At 33.5% G+C, this 14794-nt stretch overlaps 2 protein-coding genes across 2 annotated transcripts; both read right to left on the bottom strand.

Annotated features, from left to right (window-relative positions):
- Nucleotides 1–25: 25 nt before the first annotated feature.
- On the bottom strand, nucleotides 26–2499 carry LOC143447363 (L-threonine dehydratase catabolic TdcB-like). The gene has a single exon (XM_076947431.1). The coding sequence runs from the start codon at nucleotides 2429–2431 to the stop codon at nucleotides 1451–1453; it is 981 nt and encodes a 326-aa protein (XP_076803546.1). The 5' UTR covers nucleotides 2432–2499; the 3' UTR covers nucleotides 26–1450.
- Nucleotides 2500–5678: 3179 nt separating this feature from the next.
- Nucleotides 5679–14406, bottom strand: LOC143464681 (thioredoxin domain-containing protein-like). Its single transcript, XM_076962612.1, has 7 exons — nucleotides 14194–14406; nucleotides 13106–13197; nucleotides 12822–12927; nucleotides 9799–9937; nucleotides 9469–9639; nucleotides 6850–6975; nucleotides 5679–6307 (listed from the first exon to the last, which is right to left on the bottom strand). The coding sequence occupies exons 1-7, from the start codon at nucleotides 14339–14341 to the stop codon at nucleotides 6142–6144; spliced, it is 948 nt and encodes a 315-aa protein (XP_076818727.1). The 5' UTR covers nucleotides 14342–14406; the 3' UTR covers nucleotides 5679–6141.
- Between the last annotated feature and the right edge of the window lie 388 nt (nucleotides 14407–14794).

Here is a 14794-nt window from a genome sequence, read left to right as displayed (position 1 = left end):
ATTTAATTAAACTTCCAACTGAATATAAATGAAAATCAAAACGTTTTTTAAATGTTCATTCCACAAGAAATAGGTTGCCACGTTATTATCAGAGCAAGGCCGTTTGTGTGGTAATTAGTAATAAAGAATTTTATAACATTTATACAATTGTGAACTGGTATATAATTGCATTGCTTAAACACACAACACACTCTATTACAAACTTTGTTAGAGATTAGAACATACATAAATTGGGCGAATGCAGTGGTGAACCAACAAATAATGTATTATTTGAGCACAGCAGATAAAGAACATTTCAATTAGAGATATATGAACTTCATTTTCAACTGTTTCTCACTTTTAAATATTAAATAGTTATAATGTAAATATCATTGCTGGCAGAAAATAAGTTGCTTCTGACTCTTTTTAAAAACATCTCACTAAAATCTCAAACAACTGTAAACTTAAATAGTACTCGAGATTCAAATAATTTTGTTCCAAAAGCTTTTTCAAACTGAAACATAATCAATGACTTGGTATGTTTCTTATTGAAACTACTGTTTTGGAGCTTTAAAGAAGTCAAATATCCTCCTAGAAAAAATTAAAGCTGGGTAAGATGCCATGACAATATTGCATTTTACAGAGATATCATGTGCGTATGTCGAACATGGAACAAATCTAGTTAAATTGGAAAACTTGTCAAGCAGAAAAATAAATTAAAACGATACAAATTAGGATCTAACCATTTTGTATTACAGCATATAACCTAGTCTTAGAACATAAAAAACTAAACAAAAAATACATTTGACTAGAGATGTACCGATGCTGATTCTTACCGGTGTTTTACGTTTATACGCCCGACCAAATATGTGGAATAGAAATTTAGATCTTGTCGGTCAAATTCTGTTCTTGTGATAAACAGATCACACGGGATCATCTTAAAACAACAAAATTAAAGAATTTTACACACGAAGTAATTGTTCAAGTCTGTTGACATGTTGTTGAAAATCATAAGCTTTGATGTACCAATAATTGAGATGCTTTTGGCTGACATTCAACTTCTATTCATTATTTATGTCGTTGCATTAGTAGCCAGTATATAAAGTCTTATACATCAGTATATAAAGTATACCTGTTTCATTTAGAAATTTTTTTTTGATACTGTGAGTAAACATTCTTCGTTAAAGAGATCTAATAAAAGGCGAAAAAGTAGTTTCAGATAAAAGTGAAAGGTTATACAAAACATTGGTCGATGCATCGGCAAAAAAGAACCAAAAGATATAGTGGCCGGTATATCGGTTTTTCAATGTTTAATATTGGCATCGGTACATCTCTAATTTTGACAAGATTGATTGATGCATAGATATTTGATATGAGCAATGAGAATATATTTCAGAATTAATGACCAATCTAAAAACATCGTGAATGGTATGTTGAACAGTGAAACAATTACTAACAACAAAGCAAAAAGTCATTTAGATTTACTAATAACAAACTTTAAATTATCCATAGACAGATTGGAGCCGCATAGAACAATCACAACATTTTTTCCTTCATATTCCTTAGTACATTTTAAAAAAGAAGCTAATGCAACTCCTGCTGCTCCTTCTACAACCTTATGATGCTTTTCAAGCACAAGCAGCATGGCATTTGCAATCTCTTCCTCTGAAACTGTCACCCATCGGTCCACCACTACTTGACAAATAGGAACCGTTGGTGAACCTTGTTCTATACCTCCAGCAGATGCATCTGACAATGTTTCGAGGGATACCATTTCAATAATCTGGCCACTTTTTACAGATTCCATCATCACAGGTGAATTCTCTGGCAAACATCCCACAATCTCTGTTTCTTTGCTAAATACTTTGAAATATGACCCTATGCCTGATATTAGCCCACCGCCTCCCACAGTAACAAACACTGCATCTATGTGTGATAAATCTTGTGCTAACTCTTCTGCAATAGTGCCTTGCCCATAAATGATTTGCATATCTGCATATGGTGAAATGTATGCCATTCCATTTGCGACGGCATACTGTCTGGCTTCTCTTTCTGTTTTAACGCAGTCGTCACCATACTTTCGCAATTCAATTCCATATTCTCGCAATGAACTTTCTTTGGCTGGATTTACAGTGATCGGAACAAAGACCACACCCTTCTTCCCAAGAGTTGATAATGCTAAAGCACACGCCATACCATGATTTCCTGTAGAAGCAGTGACATACTCATGCTTGAGATCCGAAGTCTCCCCAAGAAGTTTATTGAATGATCCTCTCACCTTAAAGGAGCCAGTTTTTTGTTCCGACTCAAGTTTCAAATAAACATTAACTTTTGTATTGTTTGAAAACGGCAGTGAATGAACTAATGGTGTATGATACACATATGGTTTGATCCTATGATATGCTTGCTTGATTGATGAATGAATGTCTTGTATATTGATTGTTCTCTCCATAACACACAGTATGAAAACCAACAGTTTAATTAAGTATATTACCTAGTTGCAAAAAAAATCAATTAAATACAATCTAAAATAAATATCGTAACTAGGGGAGTAGCGAATCTTGTTTTTTTATTTTCAAAAAATGGAACCAATTTATTTCCAATACGCAGTTTGACTAACACAATCTCTAAATCAATTGAAAATTGAGTACGCAGAAGTTCTGTCCAAGTCATTAAGTGCCAAATTAAGAACCTAAAGCACACCACTGAAGCAAATAAAAAACAGTTTTGAGTACGACTATGTCAGTCTTTGGAGTATGGCTATATAGTATACAGAGGGTGTACAATAAATTCATAGCCCAACCATGAAGGTGTAGATATCAACTTAAATTGTGTTTGATGGATATTTCATGTATTCCAATCCACTAGGGATGTGCCACTATGAACACTAACCTGAATATATTCGACAAATATTATCAAATTAATTAAATTAAATTATTGTCGCTTGATAATAAAAAAACTGTCTTCTGTTCAGCAGTGTGCTGTTAAAGCTGAAGCAAATTCATGAGGAGCTGGTGCCAACATAAGGAGGCATTGCTCTTTCGCACGCAGTCAAGAAAGGATAGCTCTTTTCAAAGCTAGTCGAGAGAGCATTGATGAAGATCCATGCAGGAAGCCCATCCATTTTAGTGACAAAGAAAAATGTAAAAGATGTTGAGAAATTTGTCAAGAAAGACAGGCACACATGAATTGCAATATTGCTTGAAATGAGCACGTCTGTTGGGTCAGTTGAATATATGTTACTTGATGGACTCAACATGTTCAAGGATTCTGAAACATAGGTTCCTCGTTTGTACACTTTTAAGCATAAAGACAAGCAGGTTTCACAAGAGACCCTATGCTCTGTGAAGCAGTTCCAAAGCACTTTATTGACAGACTTGCTACTCAAGATAAAAATTAGGTCCCTCACTTTGATCCTGAAGGCAAAGTTTATTCACGTCAATGGAATCATCCAAAGATCACGGTCACAATATTTTAGAATGCCTCATCATCTGTTCTCTCCTTTGAAAAAACAACTCGGAGCTAGCAAACTTAAAGATGTCGAGGAAGTGAAATATACCCTAAAAGGAGTTGTGGAGGATTTCCTAGCGGACTTTTTAAAAGAGTTAAGAAGTCCTGAAAAAGAAATTTGAGAAATGTGTCGCTTTGAATGGAAGTTACATAGAGAAATAAAGAGTAACCTTATGCAGAAAAATTTATTTTATTTAACTCTTTCATTGCCCAACCGGAAAGTACTCCAGTTTTCAATGAGAAATCTTGCATGCAAAAACACAAGTTTTGGCGGTAACTGATGCCTCATTTCATTTATTATAAACTTTCATTCAAAAAACAAGTTTTTATTTTGTTTATTTTTACAAATCAGCGTGATGAGTAAAATATTTGGCGTGCATGTTGATGAATCTCGTGCGTACTGCTGCCACGCTTTACATTATGATTAATGGTTGGGCTACGAACTTATTGAACGCCCCTGTTATATATAGACTCTGCAACACTTCTGCTTGTGGATAAAAGCTATAACAAAGAAAAAGCTTCAGCGTTCTCTGAAACCTGAGAATAAAAGGTATGCACGGAGATAGACACTGAGAGAACTATTGTAATCGGCATAAGAAACATGTTATTTTGTGGTTTTTATAGGTAAAATTTATTAAAAGGGTAAAACCCCTAAAACGAGTAAAGCCACATAGATATCAGAAACGTAATATGACCACAAAGAAATTCATGCTCGCACGACTCGTACTATACTATAATACTTCGATTTTAATCGGCGACTTAAAAAAAATTTGTCGTCTTTTCCACACAACATGTCTTTAACAACGTGCTGAGTGTCTTACTTACTTTCTATTAATAGTTAAGAGTTTTTGATTGCACCTTGCTTTGAGTGTGTATCTGTGGCCCAAATATGGTTATTGCCCTATACGAGTCCATGACATAATCACTTACTACCTCACGCACCTGCGTTATATTGTTTGCTGCGTTTATGGTTATTGGTGTAAAAACAATCTCTTTCTGCCTTTTTGTAGAAATAACATAATCCAAAAATCCTTGAATAGCTAAATTATGGAATTTATTACCTTTCTCAATAAAACAAACTAAGGAACACACTAAATTTATGGGTTTTGTTAAACACCATTTACATGAAAAGTGATAGTGTTATTAAGTTTCCGACACAATATCGTTCATACGTTTTTGTTGCAAACTTAAATAATATAGTAATGGTGTTAATATTTATTTAGAATCCTTTCCTTCCAACTATTTATTGTTTCAAGGTTACCAAGACTTCACCTATGTGAACTACCATGACAGAATCCAAATAATCATCTATAAATCATGGTCAGTAAGGGTACTTCAAGGTAATTCTGAGATCAATGGTCTGGTTTCATTATTTTGCTTCCATGGTCATCTTCATTTTCAAACAAATTTGCTACTTCGCATCGGCTCAGTGTGTGTAAAGTTTTTTTAGTTTGGTTATTGTAACATAACACATCATCAATTTCTGTAGGATAGTTGAGGCGTGGGAATTCCTAATGTCTTATTAATGAAATGTATTGTGCAATGTTGTGATAATCAATAAGTTTAGTGCACCAGAGGGCCCTGCTATCATGCCCTCACCTCAGCCACAGAAACAGGATTCCGATCTTTGGGATGGGTTTCTTTTCACCATTCAGATGCACTAATCTTAATTAATTAGTGTATTGTTGTTGTTTTTTACCGCTCATTGTTTGCTGGTGGAATTGCTATTTTATTACACTATAATGGCTAGAATTTTATTTTTCGTTCCTCCACAGACAATGACGAAAACAATACAATTTAATATGTCCAAATTGTGTATTTATTTGTAGCCTATGTGGGTTTGGTAGCTGTGCTAATGTTAAAATTATATCTTTCTCAAATTTTACTATTGTAATGCACGTTTCTGTTTCCAAGGCCTTCTTTCAGCACATTTGCCTGTCTTAGTTGCGGTAATTATCATCGTTGCTACAGTATATTTACAATCACCACACTTTATTTGTTTTCTTTTGTATTCTTGTCGAATTTTGTAACATGTAGTAATTCATGATTTAAAGCAATTGAGCTTGATTAAAGGCCCACCTGACCAGAACGAGACAGGCCTGTGAACAAAGTGATTTGCTGACTGCTGAAACTGTAGGTATTCCTAATTACGGTAGGGTTTGCCTAAGATTATTTTTTAAGACTCAGTGTTTAAACAGTTTGCACCATGCTGTATTGCACTTTAGGAATAGTTTTACACTCAAAACAGTTTCTGCTACAATGGAGTCCCACACGGTCTCCAAATAAATTGTGTTTAGAATGAACAAATTTTGCTGATATATATGCAAGCTTCCGTAAACAAAAGCAGAAATATCACCAAAAGTCAAACATAATGTTAATCTGCAGAAAGTACCAATGGAAATTTCACAAAAATTTGCAAATAACTGTGGCAGTTTTATGTTCTACTAAAGAATACTGTATATAATTTTAACTGGCAGCTAACTTTGATTTGCGTTAAAAGAAAAAAAAACCTTAAACAATTGAATAATAAGCAGAATAACTACAACAAATTTTTTGCTTAAATATCGAATAGCACAGGAAATATTTTCAAAATCTTATTTTCTTATAGCTAAAATCACTACAAAGTTTGCAGGATTTGTATGTATGTGTACTCTATAAGAGTTTCTTTTTTCGATATCTGCGTAAGATGAAAAGCAATGCAGCAAACACACCAAGCAAGCCAAATCCAACACCACTAAAAAACGTCAGCTGACTGATGTTGGCATGTTCCAAGAAATGCGCTTTCAAGGCAGCGATCATACTTTCAAGCTCAGCATTTCTAAAAAATTTAAAAAATGCTACAAAACCCATTGGTGCTTTTGTAAAACTATTGCAACTGCTTCTGCTTCAAAATGTATTATAAATAATCCATTCTATATAACTACAATACTGCATTTTTCTATGTCGTTGATCCAATTCTTTATGTTTTAAACATGCTTTTTTCAACTATAACTATACATATTCACATTTCAGTTAAAAGTTCAGAAATGAGTGATTAAAACCCGAGTTAAATTATTTGAAACGCTGGTACACACATTCAAACTTAAATTAAAAGAATTTAACATAATTGGAATGTATTGCCAATGTGAACATAAAAAATGTATGAAATGTAAGTATTTAGTGTCGATTGTATGTAAACATATGCAAGATCTATATTAGATAAACTCTTGCTTAGTGACAAAAACAATGAGACTCTTTTAACTAGTATATTAAAGTTGAACATTTCACATAAACCAATTACATGGGAGCAAACTTTAGCTGCATTGCAAACATTTCAATATTAGAGTATGTTATAGCATACTGATAAAACACACAACTTACTTGTGATCAAGAGGTGGTGGAATTTTTAGTACTTCATCCTTTGAATAATCTTGCAACACATACTTTAATAATGCTGCTGAAGAACGATCAGTTTTATCATAGTGGTACATTTCTGTGCGATGGAAACTGCAAATGGTAATGTTATTCAATCAACTAAAATCCTTATCATTTAACAAATGTTTAAAGTAGCAAAACTAATGTATCATACATGGTATTTAGCCTAGCCTTTCAGAGCAACATTTCTGAAGCAGATATAATTGCATGCCTTGATATTTCTATCATTACAAGCAAAACAAATACAGTGGAAGCTCATTAACTCGACTTAAGTCAATTCAAAATTTTGAATAACTCAAAACAACTTTACCTGTCCTGGCAAATTCCTTATTACATTACATGTAAATAACTACGAACAACTCAAAGCTCTCAAAGATTTCAGCTAATTGACGATCAAAATGTTCAAATCAATATTGCTACCATTTAATGACTTTTCACCATAAAAATCTCACATGGATACCAGTGTATAACATTTAAGAACACAAGCCAAGGATCTCACAACCATGTGGTTAAAAGGTTATATAATAAAGATACATGCAAAAGTAAAAAGTGCAACCCGGACAATTAAAGCAACCACACTGAGATAAAAGCATTCACACTTAAATGTAAGGTGATCTTAGACAGGTTTGGTTAGGTTCTTCACCAGTTTATTACAATAACGTGGTGGGCTGACCTGGCAAGATCTTGGGTAACATACCTAAATGGTAACAACAGTTGGAGATTACCGGTGCTACGTTTAATTCCATAATTAAACTTAAATTAAACCATAACAAACTTTTAGATGAATTTTTTATTTTTAAATCAAAAATAATCTAAAAGAAACCCTCTTGTTACACTATGATTGACTACTAAAATGCATTTATTATAACCCAGCCCAATTTTCACGGTTATTTGCTGTCAATTCTAGGTAACCAGAAACTTAAGATGTTTGGAATTAATTTGACCAGACCCTTCAACTTTGAGTTAACCAGCTTCCCCTGTATTTAGAAGTAGTGGAAATGGAAATTCCAAACAAACAGTTCATTTTATAAAAATATAAACTTGATAATTGTGAGATCTTATCACTATATATCTATCACTATGCTCAATCCTGGCTCTGAAAGCCTTGAGTATGGCAATACACACTACTTCCAAATTTCATTGGTTTGTCCATATTTATAAACCTTAACCATATCTATCTGAAAACAAAGAAATTGTTAAATAACTTGTTCATTTTCAGTTGGTCTAATTACACAGCTATTACTATGTGTATGTCAGCTAACTACAACTAAAAATACGCTAATATAAATATGCTGTATTCCAACAAAATTGTTTTTATACAAAAATAATGAATGAAGTGTTAGGTCAGCTTGCACTAAACGGTAAATTAATACGTATGTATGTCAGTCATTCTGTCTATATGGTTTACAATTTTTCTTTATCTGAATCTAAAATATGGACAATTAAATTATTGTCCATAGCCTTCAATTCACCATTAGCAGAAAGAACAATCTATGTACCTGTATGTTAACAAATTACCCCTTGCATGCTTCATTGGAACTTCTGTCTTTTTTATGCTAACAAAAAGATGTGCTAAGCTATTTCAATATTAATGCACACAAAAATTCAAAACAATATAAGGTGTGTTCAAAACTTATCTGACTGATTACAAGTAATTTTGTGCGGGCAAAATATTTCGGTCGGAGATGACACCTTTTCAGCGCATGTATGGATATTTTTTAACTAGCAGGGGGCGTCATTTTCTATCAGATGTCGGGAAAATGTGTAGTGTGCTCTTGTCGAATCTTTGTTTTATTGCAAAGAATATTACAACATTTCTGCCCATAACTGGGTGATAGTCAAACGGTTTATTTGACTTAATTGACCAAAATCCTATAAAATCGATTATTTAATTGAATAATTCCCGGGTTTTGACGTAATTACTCGATTTATTCGTCACAAAAGTCTAAAAAGGCTGATTGCCAATCAAATAAATACATTTAAATTAACTTGATTACTTGGTGGATATAATTGATCCTGCTCTCAACAATATGAAGATTCTGTAACCCGGGAGTGATTTCTTATAAGTGATTTTGCTTATCTGGAATACGCAATGTCAAGCCGACAATCAATAAATATCACTCGGAAATTCTACGTCGGCTTTGTGAAACTGCATGTGTGTCACAAGTATTCAGACGTATAAGCGGTGAAGGAAAGACAAGTTCACAACAATTCTTCTGCCCATACCACTTAATCCAAACTTTCTTGTCAGGATTTTCTTCCCCCAACTTGGGCACTGTCTGACTTATGGTTTTTCCCAAGTTGCAAACACTGCTGAAATGAACGCAATTTGAGTAACAAAAGAAATTTATGAGAAAAGCAACAATGGATCTTCATAGGATACCATAGAAGGCATTTCAAGGATGTTACTAGCAATGGTAGAATGGCAAGGAGACGTGTGCTAACTGCCAAGGAGAGTTTTTTGAAGGATATATAATAAAGTTGATTCATAATATTGTGGATTTTACACTCAAAGATACTATACTTTTTAAACACACCTTGTATTTAAAATAAAAATCAACTTACAATAGTAGTTTTACACAGTGATTTTGGGGATGTATTTCAAATCTTTTTCCAATGACGGGGCATACACTAGTGTTAACAATTGCTACATTTTTTCGTCTTCTCAATCTCGCAGCAGTTGTTGCAAGATCAGGTAAATTTGGCTTCATGCACTCTGGCCGTTGCCCATTGGCACTAAAGGTGAAAATGAGAGAATGAAAAATTTCCAGCATCAAAACATAATATACTTCCTGGTGCTATGAGCATAACAATGTTAATACATTACATGACCACCAGAATCTGTATGTCCTTATGGACAATCATACAGCAGTAATGTCAGCTTATCTAACTTACAACATTATCAACCAGTCCCCCGTTGTTGCTCCAGTTGATGCCTGTGTGAGATGTTCAAAGGTCTCGTCACTAAGCTCTGGAAGAGGTGTTTGTTTAGCTTCTTCAACCCAATCCAAAATGTTGTCAGGCGTAAATTCATCTTTAAAAGAAACCAACATAATTCAGAACAGGGTGGTCCAATTTAATTTTACCACTGGCCACTAATGTAAGTCACTCAGATTACATTTGCAGACCAAACTGTATTGAACACATGATCTGTAAAAAAAGGGGAGCAAATGTAGTAAGTGTAAGTCGTTGAAGTAAGCAAATGAAAATAAGTTTCCTTCAATTGGTTACAATGGTATTAGTGTTAATTTTCTTCGAGCAAAATAACAAGCAAAAAGCTTGGTTTAAGGCAAAGTATAGTTGTGGCTAACTGCAGAAGACCTAGTTAAAATGCAACCAACAGAACATATACACAGGATGACAGGACTATAGTGTTGAGGAATCATTGCCCAGTTTAAATCAGGTTTCATGTTTAATTTAGGGTAAGATTCCAACTATATATAGTATACCATTGGTTACAAATTAAACAAGCTTTCGAAAGGTCAAGCAAACAAAGTTTATCAGACTGTGGCAGACGAAAGCACAGTAAAACGTTAATGAAGAAGTAGTTCAAATAAACCAAAAAACAAAAAATTAACTGTCACATTAAAGTTTGTTTGTCACCTTAGTACAGTACTACTAGTGTTAGGTTAATAAACCAAGAACCGCAGTTCATTCGTAATCTTCACCTGGATAGGTTTTGCTAATGTGAATAAACTCTTACGCCTAGTGAATAAATACTATTTATCAATTCCAACCTTCTTCCTATGCCACAAGGGTTTTAATTATAAACAAACAATGCCCTTATTTGAATTAACAATCAAATAATAATTAGTCAAGACAAGTCAAGAGTGACAATTTCATGTTTTGTCACTACTGTACCATCTATCATTCTTATCATATAGAATTTCCAAGATTTCAAAATAATACTGCAAATGCTACACTGTTGTAATGTCATATTTAAATATTTAAAGTGAGGGGCAAGTACAAAAAATAAGTTGGTCATAATCCAAAGTTGCCAGCGTAAGTATACTAGAAAATGGATTTTTAATAATGTGTAGCGGTTAAGCAATTATAAACAGAATTGACCTACAAATTTAAGACCAAGATGGCAGCTATTATGAATGAATGAGGAGAGCTTAATAAGAAGAGTACAACATAAGATGATTGAAGGAAAGGTGAAAAGGGGAAGACCAAAGAAAACATGGGAAGAGACGGTGAAGGATGATATGAGAAGGAGAGGTTTGAAGATCGAGGATGCCATCGACAGGGGAAAGTGGAGGCGTCGCTGCAGACAACTGGTTGACCCTGAATTTGTTTCGGGATGAAGACCAGGCCTGAACACCAGGCGAATGGAAGATGATGATGATGGCAGCTATTATGGTGTCACAATGTAAAAACAACATACTTGATGACTGGGGTTTGAATTAGGTATGGTAGTACTAGTAGTGGTAAGCTAAGTAACATGTCTCTATAGGTAGTAGCAGGTAATGGTTATTTTCAGCTTAGAAATGTCACTGAAGACAGTACATGTACTGGTCAAGCATTCTTGTCTTTGAGGCACTTGCAGGTAACGGATTAGACTTGCACCAAAAATCAAGGATTGTCATTCACCAGTACAAGTACACTAAAGGTAAGCTAACTCAGGCTTATTTAATGCAAAATATTCCTGCTATGCACTTAAGTTCGCGACAATTGTAACTATTACTTGTGGTCACAAAAAATATTCCATTCCTACTTGATATAAACATCTGAATCATGCACATTTTTTCATTTAGTGACATAATAAGTTCCACTATCTCTGTCAAAATTAACAATGACTTTGCGTTTTTTGCCTCTTATTTATGGCAATAACTGCTTAACCACTGCATATTAGTAAAAATCCCTTCTTTAGTATACTGACTGACAACTACTATTTGATTTAAGACCAACTTGTTTTTGTATTTGCGTTTCGCTTTAGAATAAAGACAAACAAAGCATACAACATGTATCTACAGCAGAGTTGTCCAAACTTTTTTCACTGAGGGCCATGTGCTAGTTAACCAGTGTCCGGGCCAGTCACTATGTGTGAAGATCGCTGGTTTGCTTACAACGCAATAAATACCGATAAACATTTTCTAACTGAAAATTTTAATTATTAGGCTGAGATAAATATCATCCAAAGCAATAAAAATCACACAAATGTAGTGACTCGCTTGCCCTACAACTCTAACATGTACCACAAACGCAAAATGTACGCTGCCCAGCGCTATATAAAACAAAAAGCCATAGAAGAATTAATCAAATGATTTTGTAGCAAAATGGACGGATAAAGGATGGCAATATTTCAATGTTCTTCGTGGGAGCAGTGATGCGATACGAAAGACGTCACATAAATTCTTGTCAGTCATTCTGGTTCTCAGTATATTTTAATTAAAACTTATATAACAATGAATATTTTTGCTTTATGTACTTGCATTCGAAATGTTCCTTTGGTTCTGTTATATTTGATGTAACACATGACAGTATTTAACAGTTAACTAATGTGTACAGGCACTACAGTGTTTCATGGCAGGTGGGACCATAAGAAATTACAGTATTGTGTAGTTCTTGTGATACATATAATTTTTACATAACTACAGAACATCTGCCCAATAACGTACTGTAACTTAGGTAAGCTTACATTCAACGAATGCAAGTTAATAATTACCACTAAATGCTGGGAAAAATAATTTGCACCTGAATAGTTTGAAGTTGAACAGCTTCATATAAGCCTTATTAAAATAGAGTTTGTTAGACTTAAACTTCAAACGTTTACTTTGTATTTAACTTTTCTTTGGTACAAAGGTACGTGTGAGCTTTACGATGGACGCGGGCCAATAAGAAAAATGTGCTCGGCCCGTGGGCCATAATTTGGACACTCCTGATCTACAGTATACATTTGCAGATTGCAGGATTACCTGGTTTATCATACCGAAATGGTATTTTTCCATGAAAAAAAATAAGTTGTGGAAATGAGTTTACACCATATTCTGGAAACTTAATTGCCAATTTGTAGCTCTTCACCTGAAGAAAAATAAAACTTAACAAATTTAATTTTTGCATAATAAAATTTTAATAAAACTTAATCATTAAAATAATACAACTTAAGCAAGACTGCAGGGTAAACAAGAATATGTTTTTGAATTTGACCACAGCAAAAAGATGCATATGCAAAAGAATACAACAGAAAATTTCCTGAAACCTTTCCTTCTTCTAACTTCTCCAGGTAGACAGCAGTTTCATGAAATTGTGGCATTTTTTCTTTGCATTGAAGGCAATCTTCAAAATTTGTATCTGGCAAATGTAGCACGAAGTAGTTTTAACAAAATGAGTTTCTTTACAGTTATAGACCGTAAAAGCAGTTTTTAGATATTTGTAACATTATCGGTAATGCGTTGTGAAGGTTCAAAAATACTTTTTGGATGTGAAATCATAAAAATATGTTGTAGTGGGACATGGAAAGCATGGAAACCATTCATTCAGCTAAAAAAATCATTTAATTACATTTAGTCTGCATGGACAGGTGGCACTGACTGAATTAGTTAGCTGGCAATGTAACATCTGATAATAACACTAAAAGTGAATCGCTGTACAGTGCACAGAAGGGCTACACATTTTCAAAATACTTTAGGAAATATAAAATATCCTGTATTTAGTGGTAGGCTAGGCAATTACCTGTTTTATATAAATTTGTCTCAATAGAATTCCTCCCAAAATAAAATTTGAGTAATCCATTTGTAAACAAAACTATGCAATGATTGTAAAAAATAGGAACTTACAATGCTTTGTAAAACATAGTTCTGACCATAAGCACTTGCCAAATGGTTGGTCATGTGGCAAGTCATTATATCATCAACAGGTATTATCGTTCTCATTATCTCGCAATTATAGGCTTATTTATGTGTGTTATTGAAACATGCTATCTTATCATTTTCATTAATATTAATGTGTATTGAGATTGGACCAGGGTTTTTTCCTTGCTTTTACATGCGTAGTTACTGGCTTTATCATCTCCTATGTCACTAATGTGAATGCTGTCAACTGATTACCAATAAACATTAATAACGAAAATGCACACTAATTTATACAAAATAGAGCACTTCAGCAAAAACCTATAAGAAGCAGGAAATAAAACAAAATCAAAAGTTCACTGGTTCTGCTCATTGCTAGCAAATTGGCAGACTGTTTTGCCAACAAGCAAATAGTAATATAACACTTAACCAATTTGTGGCATGTCATAAAATTTTGTTTACTATTCTTTGTTAAACCTCTTAAGAATATTGAACTTACAAAAATAAACCAAGACTTCTTTCTCTTCCTCAATCATAGAAAGTAGTTCTGCTTTGGTTGTATGTGAAACAGCATTTGGATCAAATTCGGATGTGCCTCCATTAAAAACAGACAAAAATGTCACAATGAAACAAATTATAAACTTCATAATAACTGTTTTGTCTGCTTTCAAAAATGCAAAGTCACAATATTTAGTTAAAGATTAGTAACATGAGCAACACCAATCTATGAAATTTTGGAAACTGGGAAGTTTGAAAAACATCTTACATTGTGATAGATATAATGTATATTAAATGGCAATGTTTAGCGTAAATTCAGAAATTAGCACCTTAAAAAAGTTTTTAAAAAGATTGCATTGCACTAGTAATAAACTCGTGTTGTTGAAGTTATAGTAAAATTTTAATCGTCTTGTAAACAACTAAGAAGTTTTCTAAAAAAAATGTGTAAAAGCCAGACAGCTAACTTTGTAATACACATGCAGAATACCAGCTGTTTTGAAAATCAAAGCTTCTACACTGCTAAGTGCTAATATGTTGTGTGCCGCTTTATTTTGTGGAATCCCATATTATTTGATACAAACCTGACAAGAAATGGTACTGTA

This window comes from Clavelina lepadiformis, chromosome 1 (genome assembly GCF_947623445.1).
Source record: "Clavelina lepadiformis chromosome 1, kaClaLepa1.1, whole genome shotgun sequence".
Taxonomy (NCBI): domain Eukaryota; kingdom Metazoa; phylum Chordata; class Ascidiacea; order Aplousobranchia; family Clavelinidae; genus Clavelina; species Clavelina lepadiformis.
The sequence above is the reverse complement of the archived record's forward strand: the minus strand, read 5'-3'. Positions and strand labels throughout refer to the sequence as shown.